Genomic DNA, 12,908 nt, shown 5'->3' on the forward strand with positions numbered 1-12,908 from the left:
GATGTATGGAGAATAGGTGGTTTAAAAATAAAAATAAAAATTTAGGTTTATTTGTTTATATTATTTTATGGGAAAATGTGTAGTTGAAAATGAGTTTTGAAGAAATGGAGTCCAAGTAGGGACTAAGTTTACTCTTCTAAAGTTTTTTATTATAGGTAATCAAATATTATACTTTTACAGTCAGTCTGTTTTAGAACTTTTTTCATTAGACATTATGATCAATCGATTCAATAATTCTTGTGACATTGTTGATCAATGTTGGATATTGTCAACTTCATTTTTGAAAAACTCCTCTTGATAGATGCAACAATAATATAGTATAATCTAATATTTTATAAGCAATTCAGACATTTGAAGATAACAATCCATCATTTTATATAGCTTAACACTTCAATTGCCTTTTTTGTATTTTCTTGCAAATAGTTTCTCACAATTTGTATACTAGAAAAAGAACTACTGCCCATCGATATCAAAATTCTTGTCATGCTTCAAAAGTTTTTCAATCTTATCACACACAAATACTTTAAACAATTATCATTTGCAGCCTATAATTTTGTTAAATCAAACAAAAACCCAAATTTGAAATTATTCAAACCTTAGGTGAAAAAAGCACACTTGATCAATTATATATAAGAATTAATCAACTCTAAAAGATTTTTCAGTTGGATGTGCTATCTCATCATCGACACTGTGTAAAATGTAGGTTCAACTTCTGTTTGGACAACAATTTCTTTAAGGTAATTTTGTTAGGTTCAAATTCAGTTTCTCTACATGTTAAAATAAAATAAAATATGTGCTTTCAAGTGATTAATAGCAGCATCAATAGATATGATCTCACTTTGCAACATTTTGTTTTTACACTATTAATAATAGATAATATAAAGTACCAAATAACTATGCAAAACAAGAACTCAAAATGTATAATATCATAAGATAAATGCCAGTTTGGTTTGTATAATTCTTTTATTATACAAAAATAATAAGGATCAAGCTACTTGTACAGATAAAATATACGACTTGGATGACACATGCACCTAGCTGGACAGCACCTGTGCTGTTTATTTAGAGACGCCAATTCGGCTCATTGGCTTGAGCTGCCCACTGCTTGGTCGGGAATTGGAAAAGCCACGACCCGGCTTGTGTCATTTTGAAAAGTTATTTCTCAAAACAAAAACCTAGAAAATACATTTGGTTTGAAATTTTGAAAGATTGTTTTATGACATTTTATTTCATTAAATTTGATTATTCATTAAAAATAGAACGATTTTATGTTAATATATTATCAAGTATTATATATATTTTAAAATTGGTGAATCTTACAATATTTTCTCAATAAAAAAAAATAATAAATTTATTTTAAAGTATAGGAAATAAAAATAAAAACTAATGATGTGGACTTAAAATAGTTTTGTCCATGTTCATTTATAAAAATTTAGGTTTATTTGTTTATATTATTTTATGGGAGAATGTGTAGTTGAAAATGAGTTTTGAAGAAATGAAGTCCAAGTAGGGACTAAGTTTACTCTTCTAAAGTTTTTTTTATAGGTAATCAAATATTATACTTTTACATTCAGTCTGTTTTAGAACTTTTTTCATTAGACATTATGACCAATCAATTCAATAATTCTTGTGACATTGTTGATCGATGTTGGATATTGTCAACTTCATTTTTGAAAAACTCCTCTTGATAGATGCAACAACAATATAGTATAATCTAATATTTTATAAGCAATTGACACATTTGAAAATAACAATCCATCATTTTATATAGCTTAACACTTCAATTGCCTTTTTTGTATTTTCTTGCAAATAGTTTCTCACAATTTGTATACTAGAAAAATAACTACTGCCCATCGATATCAAAATTCTTGTCATGCTTCAAAAGTTTTTCAATCTTATCAATATCACACACAAACACTTTAAACAATTATCATTTGCAGCCTATAATTTTGTTAAATCAAACAAAAACCCAAATTTGAAATTATTCAAACCTTAGGTGAAAAAAGCACTTGATCAATTATATATAACAATTAATCAATTCTAAAAGATTTTTCAGTTGGATGTGCTATCTCATCATTGACATTTTGTGTAAAATGTAGGTTCAAGTTCTGTTTGGACAACAATTTCTTTAAGGTAATTTTGTTAGGTTCAAATTCAGTTTCTCTATTTATTTAAAAAAAATAAAAAAATGTGCTTTCAAGTTATTAATTGCAGCATCAATAGATATGATCTCACTTTGCAACATTTTGTTTTTACACTATTAATAGTAGATAATATAAAGTACCAAATAACTATGCAAAACAAGAACTCAAAATGTATAATATCATAAGATAAATGCCAGTTTGGTTTGTGTTTTGGTTTTAAATTTTGAGTTCATTTTCTATTTTTTGTTTTATGATTTCTAAAAATGATTTTGGTTCGTCATTTTGAAAAGTTATTTCTCAAAACAAAAACCTAGAAAATACATTTGGTTTGAAATTTTGAAAAATTGTTTTATGACATTTTATTTCATTAAATTTGATTATTTCATTAAAAATAGAACGATTTTATGTTAATATATTATCAAGTATTATATATATTTTAAAATTGGTGAATCTTACAATATTTTCTCACTAAAAAAATAATAATAAATTTATTTTAAAGTATAGGAAATAAAAATAAAAACTAATGATGTGGACTTAAAATAGTTTTGTCCATGTTCATTTACATATTTTTTTTGTAAATAATCATTAGTTAGAACTATTTTTATTTTTTTTAATTTTTATTTTTCTAAAATTTTTTATAATCTTTTTTTTTTTCAGAATTTTATTTTTGAAATTTTTGAAATTTTTTTCAATTTTATTTTTTGAATTTTAAATTTTATAATTTTTACAATTTTGTTTTTTTTTAACATTTTTTACTTTTTTTTTAATTTTTTTTAATTTTATTTAAATAGAACTTTATTTAAATGATTCATTCATGTTCAGAATTTTTACCAAAAATACTCAAAACGTCAAAAATACATTTTAAAATTTATGCATTCAAGTTGACTTTTAATGTGTTTGTCATAGTAAATAAAGTGCAAGACATCTCATAATATCCTAAAAAAAAAAAAAAATTCATCGTTTTGTCGAAAATTAATTCAATATATTGTGCTCACTTCAGAGGAAATTCTTTAGTGTATATACATATATATATAGCCGTTGTAATAACTAATTCAAAAAAACACCACTAATAAACGAATGAGGGAAAAGAATGTGAAATCAAAAGCTGACGCATCTCCTAATGAACTTAAAGAGATGGAGGAAAAAAAAAAATCACATAAATCTTTGCAAGCCATAGCAATCAAACTAAAAAGCTTAACTAACTGCAGTACATATCATTCACAATTCTCAGTTCTTTGCTAGCAATCAAATATCACACACTAATATGAGTTAGCACCTCTGTTTTTGGCGGTCGATCAAATGGGGAAGCACAAACACGAATCACCACAAAATGGACTGCTCCCTGAAACGACACCAACTCACCAGATCATTTCTTGCATGTCTAATCATTACTGTAGATAAAAATCGTCTTTAGTGTGTGTGTGTATATATATATATAGCCGTTGTAATAACTAATTCCAAAAAACACCACAAATAAACGAATGAGGGAAAAGAATGTGAAATCAAAAGCTGACGCATCTCCTAATGAACTTAAAGAGATGGACCAGAAAAAAAAAATCACATGAATCTTTGCAAGCCATAGCAATCAAACTAAAAAGATTAACTAACTGCAGTACATATCATTCACAATTCTCAGTTCTTTGCTAGCAATCAAATATCACACACTAATATGAGTTAGCACCTCTGTTTTTGGCGGTCGATCAAATGGGGAAGCACAAACACGAATCGCCACAAAATGGACTGCTCCCTGAAACGACACCAACTCACCAGATCATTTCTTGCATGTCTAATCATTACTGTAGATAAAAATCGAAACATGCTCACACTGTCGCAGGAAACTATATGGATATTTACTAGGTTATAAGATTAGGCAGTTATTGCATGTCCAATTGGTCTCTTTCCTTCCATGGCATCTTTCTTCCTACGACAACTGTCGCAGAGGAAAGGGCCTGCCCATGGCTTTGATGCAGGCGAAAAAACTGGGCCTGAGTTGACAGATAAACCCTCACTTGATGATTGATCCGCTTGGCAAATAGCGCATCTGAAGAGCCCGGAATTAGAGTCCAGAGGAGAATCCTTACCCAGCCTGCACAATGGTGTCAGTGAGGATAGCGTGCAGAGCCAAACCATAAGAAGATGCTGTTCAAAGTTTAATTTTTTTGATCTGATGGCTAAGGAGGACGGTAAAATCAACCACAAACATGAGAAAAACTCGATCAAGTAGACGTTAAGAAATATAACTAGCCAGAATAGCAACATATGAATGTAGAAATTTTAATTAAGAGATCATTTTCTATGAGATAAAACTTACTCCTGTTTCTAACAGATGATTAGTTCTCATGCGATCATTCCTCGAAACTTCTTAAACCCTTTAATTCATATACCTGCTTTTGTATAAAATGTCAATGGTCTAAATTTTATACTCCTAAAGTGCAAGAAACTTGGATTGTCTTAACTTGACAAAGGGAATTTTGAATTTTCTTAGAATGTGCAAGAAATTTGGCTTAGTCATGTCATCTTATGAGTAGAAAGATTAGAAACAAGGGATTAGATTTATATTAATTGAGCTTTGTTACTTTTTCCTATTTTCAATATCGGAAAGCCGGCTATTGCCAATGGATATTAAATTAATAAAATCGCATTTCTTCTGCTCGTGTATTTCACGCCGTATTCAATACTCACAGAGTGTAAAGTAGCAGTCCTAATCGTTTATGGTGAAAAGAATGATTGAATTTATGTGAACGATTCTTCTGCTAGAAGTAGAATCTTAGCTCTCCATATTTCTTCTAATTTCTCTTCTCCTGTTTCAACTTCTCTTAATATTCTTCTCTTATTCTTTTCCTTCTCAGATCCAATGTCAAAGGAGATAAAAAGCAATGGTTCTAATATTGGTAAAACAACTCACCTCGTGTCTAGAAATGGAAACAGAACAAAATCTGAATCATTTAACCACATCAAATAGGTCCCAGTATGGTACAGTGATGCAGTACATACTTTTCAAGTCATTCAATGTTCTAGGTGCGACGCTTTCACGTAATTGAACAAAGTTTAATATCAGTTATATGCACAAATAATTATTGAAATACAAAGTTTTTTGAATTTTTTGTAGACTCAGATATATATGGCAATAGCTAATTGTGAAATGTGCAAAGCGCGGTGAAGCATCAAATCCTCCGGAAGACTAACTAGGACACGAATACTGAATACATTCTGTCCAACTCTTCTTTGGAATCAAGGTGATATATGAATAGTCATCAATTTTCCGAGAAAAGGGTAGAAAAAGGAAACCTTTTTAAAACATACAATACACAACAGGTGTCCCCTGCATTATTCTCTTCAGGCTCTTTGAAATAAAGGAACTTAAATAAAAATATGTAAATTCATTGAAGCAAAAAACAGGATATACAGAACGAAAAATCCCAATGCACGATATTTTAGCAAAATACAGAATTTACAGAGTTATTCTATTTGAGCTCTTAGAAAGCAAATAACTTAAATCAAAATATCGAAATAGCACTAAGTGACAAACAAAGCTCAACGTTCATTAAAGCAGAACAGGGGATATTCAGAAAGAAAAATTACCATACATGATTAATCATCAGCAAAATACATAAATTGCTAATAGCTCAGTAAATATTCCAATGTCAGCATCAAAATATGAACAGCATATAACTAAAATCAAATCAGCGGTTCAAAGAAAAATCTGATTGGTATCACCTTGTTTGAATGTTTGAATTTTCTTCTTTTTATTTATTTACTTTTTTTTTTTTTTTTTTTTTTTTTTTTTTTTTTTGTTTTTGTTTTTTGGGCTTACTGAAGCACTGTTAGACACTTATAAACACCTAGTGTGCTGCTCACACTCTTGAAAACAGCATGGTTTGAACTATGAACAATTAGACTTCTTAAGAAGATTGGAGGCCGCAGCACACACAGATGAAATCAACAGTTAATGAAAGGATGAAAAAAAAAGAAAAAAAAAGGCATATTGGTCTCCCAATTAGTGTTCATGTGATAAAAAGTCTTCCTACTACCAAATTAGTTGGAAAATGAAAGTTCATGAAAAATATTGCATTGCTAGTAACCATTCTAATCTAGAGTATTACTTTCATAAGTGGGAACAACTCAAACAGGGTATTAAATATCTATTATTTATTTGTAAAAAGTAAAAACATTAAAAGAAAAACAAAAAAAGAAATATCACAACTTAAGTAACCCCTATTGTTGCTCCAGCAAGTATAATCTACACAAACAAATTCTTTACGGGCTAAGACATGAATGTTTCGGGGCATCTAAAGAAGCACAAATAGAAACCTGTAGGTAAATTAAGACTACGCTATTATATTGGTAGAATACCCAAACGAATTCAGTCTTCCATATTTTTCAGCCTAACAGCAAATAAAAGAAGCTAACATTTGAATGAAAATGAGAATACACGTACCTCTCAGCAAGCATAGCAGATCCCTCTTCAAACAATTCCTCCACATCTCCAACAACAGATGATTTATTAGCTCCTTTAGTAGAACATTGAGATCGCTTTCCAAAGATAAGCAATGGGTTGAGCAAATTTTGTTTCTTTTTAGGTGTTTGGGGAAAAATTAAATGGTCATGAGGAATAATATCAACAATCAAGCAAGTTGTATCATCCTTCAAACCCCGTGACCTCAGTGCTTCCTGCAAACAAAAAGAATTACCATAACGTTCTAAGGGCAAGATATAAAAGAAAAATTTGCAATATAAATATTTATAGCATCCATACCTTAACAACCACCTTTGCAGCAAGTTCTGCAGGTAAACCTCGACAAGTTTGGGCAGCCATATCAGATGATAAAGCATCCCATATACCGTCAGAAGCAATTATAAGTCTTCCCCCAGCATTTGAAAGCTAACACCAAACAACAAGCTAAGAACTTAAAAAATTGTAATGACAATTTGCAATGTTAATCTTCTTTTAGGCTAATAGATTATTAACCTTCACTTGCTTAACATGAGGTACTGGGACAATGAACTCCCCAACATCTGTGTCACCAATTGACCTCGAAAGGCACAGCCCACCAGGCCAGCAACGTAGTGGCCCAACCTACCAACCATACAAAAAATGTTTAGCTGTTATGTCTCAAAGTGACAAGTATCCACAGCAAGTTAAAAGGGAAAAGGAAAGAAAAGATATTGATCTTACACCATTGCTCCCATAAACATTGAGCCTCCCTACTTCACCACCACTTGCAGTTACACGCTCTCGTTCTTCTGCGTTCTCTTCTAGACGATGGTCAACCGTCAAGAGTGAAACAATACCCCCCTGCGCGTCCAATATGCACCGAGAATCTCCTACGGATGCAACAGTCACAGTCCAATCATCAATCACAACAAATGTAACTGTTGTTCCAGAAGTCTCACCTGTCATTTATAGCAAAGAGACGAAATAAGATTATGTAAGACAGGTCAAATGGTTAGTAAAGCGCACATAAAAAATAAAAAAGAAAAGAAAGAAGCTTCTAAGAAGGAAATTTTATGCTTGCCTCTTTGCTGAAACTCTATATCAGTTTTCACAAACCCAGCAACCAATGCCCGAGGCAGGGCTTGAAGCCATGGTTCCCTACCAAGCCCTTGAGGAATTGCACTCAAAACGTTGTTCAATAAATTCTCTTTTGCAAAGATAGCAGCGGATGTACCATTATGGCCATCGAAAATCTACCAAAAAATAAAATAAAATAAATCGAAAGACCAGACTCAATATACGAGACAATATATAGGATATCCACTAAAAATCAAGGTATCAATAATAAACCAAAATTCATAAGACTTTAACCCACCGCAAAAACCGAAAATGATGTTGATGGATTGCCAGGAACCCTTTGGCAATCAGATTTGATGAAAAATAAGTCCTCCCCTTTCTTAGCCAGAGCAGCCTGCCCAAATTTTACATTGGGCTTGGTCACCTTCTCATTCCTCAGCTCACGGCAAATCAGAGTTCCAAGTGGAACAGGTGGTTGCTTCTGCTTCATTTTAAAAACCTCCTTCTGGTTCATTCTAGTAATCTTCGTTCCAACATTTCCAAAGCCTGATCCGCGTAAAGGCATTAAATTAACAAAAATCCTTTGCACCCCACTAATATACAACTCAAAAGACTATCTCAATATCATGAATCCGATTTATTTACAGTCGAGAATTCAAAGATTAACTATGCCTGCCTCCTACATATGCATAAAATACGAAAAAAAAAAGTTCAAGTACATCATAAGTACTTTTTCAGGAATTGCCGCCTTACATAAGTGCATTCATGCGCGCACGCTTACTAGTGCAGAAAAATCTCACATGCAATATAAGAAATGGGCAAAAACTTGATAGTTTAACATTAAAAAAAATAAAAAATAAAAAAAAAATTTAAAATCCAAATAACTACATTCTTATAGAATCAAAATACTACAAGTTTAGAATTCACATTAAACTCAAGAAGGAAAAATTAACTCCAAATATATAAGTAATAAAAATGAAAAAAAAAATTCACTTATTCATCGTCGAAAGCCAAAAAGATTTGAAGTAAAAATAGATAAATAAAAGAAAATTAGGCATCAAAAAGGAGTACCAAGGGCTTACAATGTAGACTTTGATGGTCATGAATTTCAAGTGGATCGAGAGCAAGAGCTGAAAGTTGAATTGAAAACCTAGAGAGAGAAAGTGAAGAGAAAATGGGGTGCCGGCAGGACCTCCGATTTGGACAATTATCTGGGATTTGGATTTCTTTTCCCTATTTATTCAGAGATTTTCTTCATTGAAATTGACGAAATGGCAATTTGGAAGAATAGTAGAAATTTGAAATTTCTTGAAAAGGACGATAGTCTGCAAGGAAATGAAAATTAATCACTTTTTAAAAGTTATTTATGGAAAGTCCCTTTTATAGTTTTCAAATGTTCTTCGAAGATGCTTTCAAAGAAATGGGTAATTAGAACAAATCGCCCCAACTTTCATAATTTTTGTGGAAAACGTCTTTATCTTTCGTTTTTTGGCATATTTTATCCCCATCTTTACCTTTTCTTGTACAGAATATCATTTTCATCATTTTTTCTCAATAAAAAGCTATTAAATGACTAATATACCCTTTTATTTAAATAAAAAAATAAAGAACTAAATGCAATCGTAGTTTCAAATAAAAAAATAAATAAATTTTCCACCTCCACCTCCTCTTTTGAACTTTTTTAAAAATTGAAATTATGATTGCAATTAGTTCTTTATTTTCTTTTTTATTTAAAAAGAAGGATATATTAGTTATTTTATAACTTTTATTGAGAAAAATGATAAAAATAATGTTTTCTACAAGAAAATGTAAAGATAGGGATGAAATGCACCAAAAAACGAGAGGTAGGGACATTTTCCACAAAAATCATAAAAGGTAGGGACATTTTGTGCTAATAACCCTAAAGAAATTATGAACAAGTTTAAATTCTTTTTTTTTTTTTAATTTTACTTTTATAGGTTCGTCGAGCTTCAATAAAAAGAAGATAAAAGTATCGAGTTAATTTCACAAACGTTCACTGAACTTATCTAAAAATTTCAAAACGGTCACTGAAATTTAAAATTTGCAGAAACGATCACTAAACTTATGGAGTGCTTTTACTAACGGTCACTGAAGGACTAAAACACGTGAATTGGATCCTTGAGGAAGTGTAAATTCCATCTAATTTCATTTGGTCAAAATCTACCCCTTAAATTTAGAAATCAAGCATTTTCCCTTTCACTTACACCATATTCGTTGGCGTCGAAAATTGTCAAATTCGACCACCATGCCGTCGGAATTACTATCGGAATTTTGTACCACCACCTCCTCTTCCCCCTCCACAATCCTATACAACAATTAACCAAAGCACATCAAAAATCAAATGAAATTTAAGTTAAAAAAAACCACCCCCACACACGGTATTACCTCTAATTTCGGCCAATTTGAGATAAACTGGTGAGGACCCATATGTGCATCTTGTTCGTCATGATGAGTAGAAGGTAATGGTGGTGGTGCGCAACCGTAATTGTGGACGCTAGCATCGAAAATTAGGACGGAAAGTGTGTTCTTCGCTATCAGAGAACTGGTGTGAGTTGCATCTTGATTTAAATTGCTTTGTGATGGTGTGGACCATGTACCTGTTCATATTGGGGAGTACTAACAGCATGTGATGGAGTTTTGGCATGGGTGATGATGGGTTGGTCGGAATTCAGAGGTAAAACCATCTGTGGGTTGGTTTTTTGAACTTGAATTTCATTTGATTTTTGACGTGTTTTGGTTAATTGTCGGTATACAATTGTGCAGGGGATGAGGAGGTGTTGGTGGTGTAAAAATTCGGTAGTAATTCCGATAGTATGGTGGTCGAATTCGTCAATTTCCAGCGCTGACAAATAGTGTGTAAGTAGGAGGAATTTGGCAATTTTTGGTTAGAGCGATTTGGTCCTCAAGGTTTTATTTTCAAGTGTTTTGGTCCTTTAAGTTTGAATTAAAATCATAAAGGTCCTTCAATGACCGTTAGTGAAAGCGCCCCATAAGTTCAGTGACCGTATCTACAAGTTTTAAATTTCAGTGACCGTTTTGAGATTTTTAGGTAAATTCAGTGACCGTTTGTAAATTAACCCTTTTTGAAAATTAAATTCAAAATCTTTCGAGAATGAAGAATATGGGAGTTTTCAAATTAAGCCAAAAACATGTTTTTCAAGTGGGTGGTTATATTGGCACTAGGACTGGACCAAAAAATAATAATAATAATAAATAAATAAAAAAATCAACCAAACCAATCAAATCGAATCGACTCGAGTCGGTATGGGTTGGGTTGACACACATCATTGGTTTGGTTTAGTTTTTTTAGGACAAAACTATGGTGGGTTGGTTCAACTATAATTTGAAGCCTCAAATCGCTGGTTAATCAAATCGATCCAATCTACTTACATGTATAACCTTTTCGTTTTTTAAGAAAAATAAAAATCAAAAGATATAAGTCCTATCTCATAAATATATTTCGATTCCTTTCAATCTATGATGTTACTAATAAGTAATAGCACTGTGAATTTCCTTTCATAAACTCGTTGTGTTATATTTAACTTTTTTTCCCATTCAAACAATTTGGCTACATAATGTAGGAAAACAACAAAGTTCTTAAATTTTCTGTTGATTTGTGTCTATTAACTTGATTTTATTTATTTGGCAATAGTTCTTATAATATAAAGTTATTTAGTTATTTAAATTCTTGTAGTATAAGTTGGCCCGAAACTCGAACGACTTTTTAAATAATTCAATTTGGACTTAAAGTCCAAACTGACTAACGAATTGATTCGATTTTGGTTAAGAGTTAGAGTTGGTTAGTTTGGGTCTAAATTTACTCAAACCGATTAATTAGGTTTTGGTTTCGAATTAAAGTTGAAATCGACCCAAATCAAATCGTGCCCAAGCCTAATTGCCAACATAATTTTTATTTCTTACACTATATTTTAATTGTAGTTAAGCTCCTCAATCTTTATTCATTGTAATAATTATTTCTTTAACTTTATTTGTCAAAATTTTATTTTCAATCTTCCATTAAATCAGTACGTCTCGTTTTTATTTTCATGCTTTGAAATGAGGGAAATATAATTTTTCAAATATTTATTTTTTTATTTTTCAAAAATATGATGAAAATATAAGTTATTTTACGCCATTCAAAGGACTTTTGGACGTAATACTGTTATCAAATACAAAATGTGTTAAATAACGAAAAATTTGAGAATAATAATGATATGAAAAATCGTTAGAGACATAACTATTATAATGAACAAAGATTAAAAATCTTAAGTGCAACTAAAAGGTAGTGCAAAAAAAGAATAAATAAATGAATAAATTATGGCGTAAATATAATTACCCTTTTCAAATATATCGACTTTTGATAATTTTTGCACAAATATGTATGTATAATATCGATTTTATCCTTTTGCAAAAAGGATAGAAATATATGTGAATTCAAATTATATAGTAATCAAAAGTTAGTGCACAAATCTTATAACACTTTATTTCCTAATATACAACCGTAATATAAAAGCCATTATATAGAGGAATTAATCAAAAAATTAATAAATTTTGTCAGCTCACCACATTATAATAGAGATGTAAACGAGCTAAGCCAAAGTTTGTGGCCCGGGCAAAAAACGGCTCGAGCTATTTTGGTTTGAGCCAAAGTTTGGCCGAAAAATCGAGGCTTGGCTTGGGCTTTAGGCTCAGACCTTGTAGAGTTGAGCACTCTCAATTTTCATTTTTTATTTTGTTGTGCTTACAGCTGCTAGCTGCCTGTTTCAGGCAAGTAGCTCAAAGCATACAATAGGCAATTTTAACTTGCCATGCAGGTTGGCTCGTGTATCTCAGCAAGCCACACAGGGCGGCTAGAGCCGTCGCCCAAAAATGAGGTCGACCTAAGTCGACTCGAATTTTTTCAGGTCGAGCTGTCTGTGCCCACAAGTCGGATTGACATCCCTATATTACAGGGTTTTGTCAATACTATAATGGTATATGTTTTTTGAAGGCAACATTTTATAGAGAAAGGGTTGCACAAATAATTAATTTAAAACTTCTTCTCCAAAGGTATAATTTGAATGCAATCAAATCTAATTTCAAAATGGTTTGATAAAGAATGTAGGGCCTTGAATGAGTTAAATTTTGAATTCAATGGTGACTTTTTCCAAATATTCTTGTTGGGTGGAGCACATTGAATGATAGTACATTTTGAAGGTTTTTTTCTAGGAAATCTATTGAATATCTGATGA

General features: G+C 31.3%; 1 protein-coding gene across 3 annotated transcripts; it reads right to left on the bottom strand.

Annotated features, from left to right (window-relative positions):
- Window positions 1-3,232: 3,232 nt before the first annotated feature.
- LOC111408087 (probable protein phosphatase 2C 5) lies at window positions 3,233-8,993 on the bottom strand. Of its 3 annotated transcripts, none has more exons than XM_023037869.1 (9): window positions 8,739-8,993; window positions 7,955-8,202; window positions 7,661-7,832; window positions 7,321-7,538; window positions 7,114-7,221; window positions 6,901-7,026; window positions 6,583-6,815; window positions 3,999-4,230; window positions 3,233-3,486 (listed from the first exon to the last, which is right to left on the bottom strand). In XM_023037869.1, the coding sequence occupies exons 2-8, from the start codon at window positions 8,168-8,170 to the stop codon at window positions 4,011-4,013; spliced, it is 1,293 nt and encodes a 430-aa protein (XP_022893637.1). In that variant the 5' UTR covers window positions 8,171-8,202; window positions 8,739-8,993; the 3' UTR covers window positions 3,233-3,486; window positions 3,999-4,010. The 3 variants fall into 3 exon arrangements, with proteins under 3 accessions (XP_022893637.1, XP_022893636.1, XP_022893635.1); XM_023037868.1 differs by lacking the exon at window positions 3,233-3,486 and adding an exon at window positions 3,619-3,891; XM_023037867.1 differs by lacking the exon at window positions 3,233-3,486 and having other exon boundaries at window positions 3,692-4,230.
- Between the last annotated feature and the right edge of the window lie 3,915 nt (window positions 8,994-12,908).

Source organism: Olea europaea, chromosome 13 (genome assembly GCF_002742605.1).
Source record: "Olea europaea var. sylvestris chromosome 13, O_europaea_v1, whole genome shotgun sequence".
NCBI classification, from domain to species: domain Eukaryota; kingdom Viridiplantae; phylum Streptophyta; class Magnoliopsida; order Lamiales; family Oleaceae; genus Olea; species Olea europaea.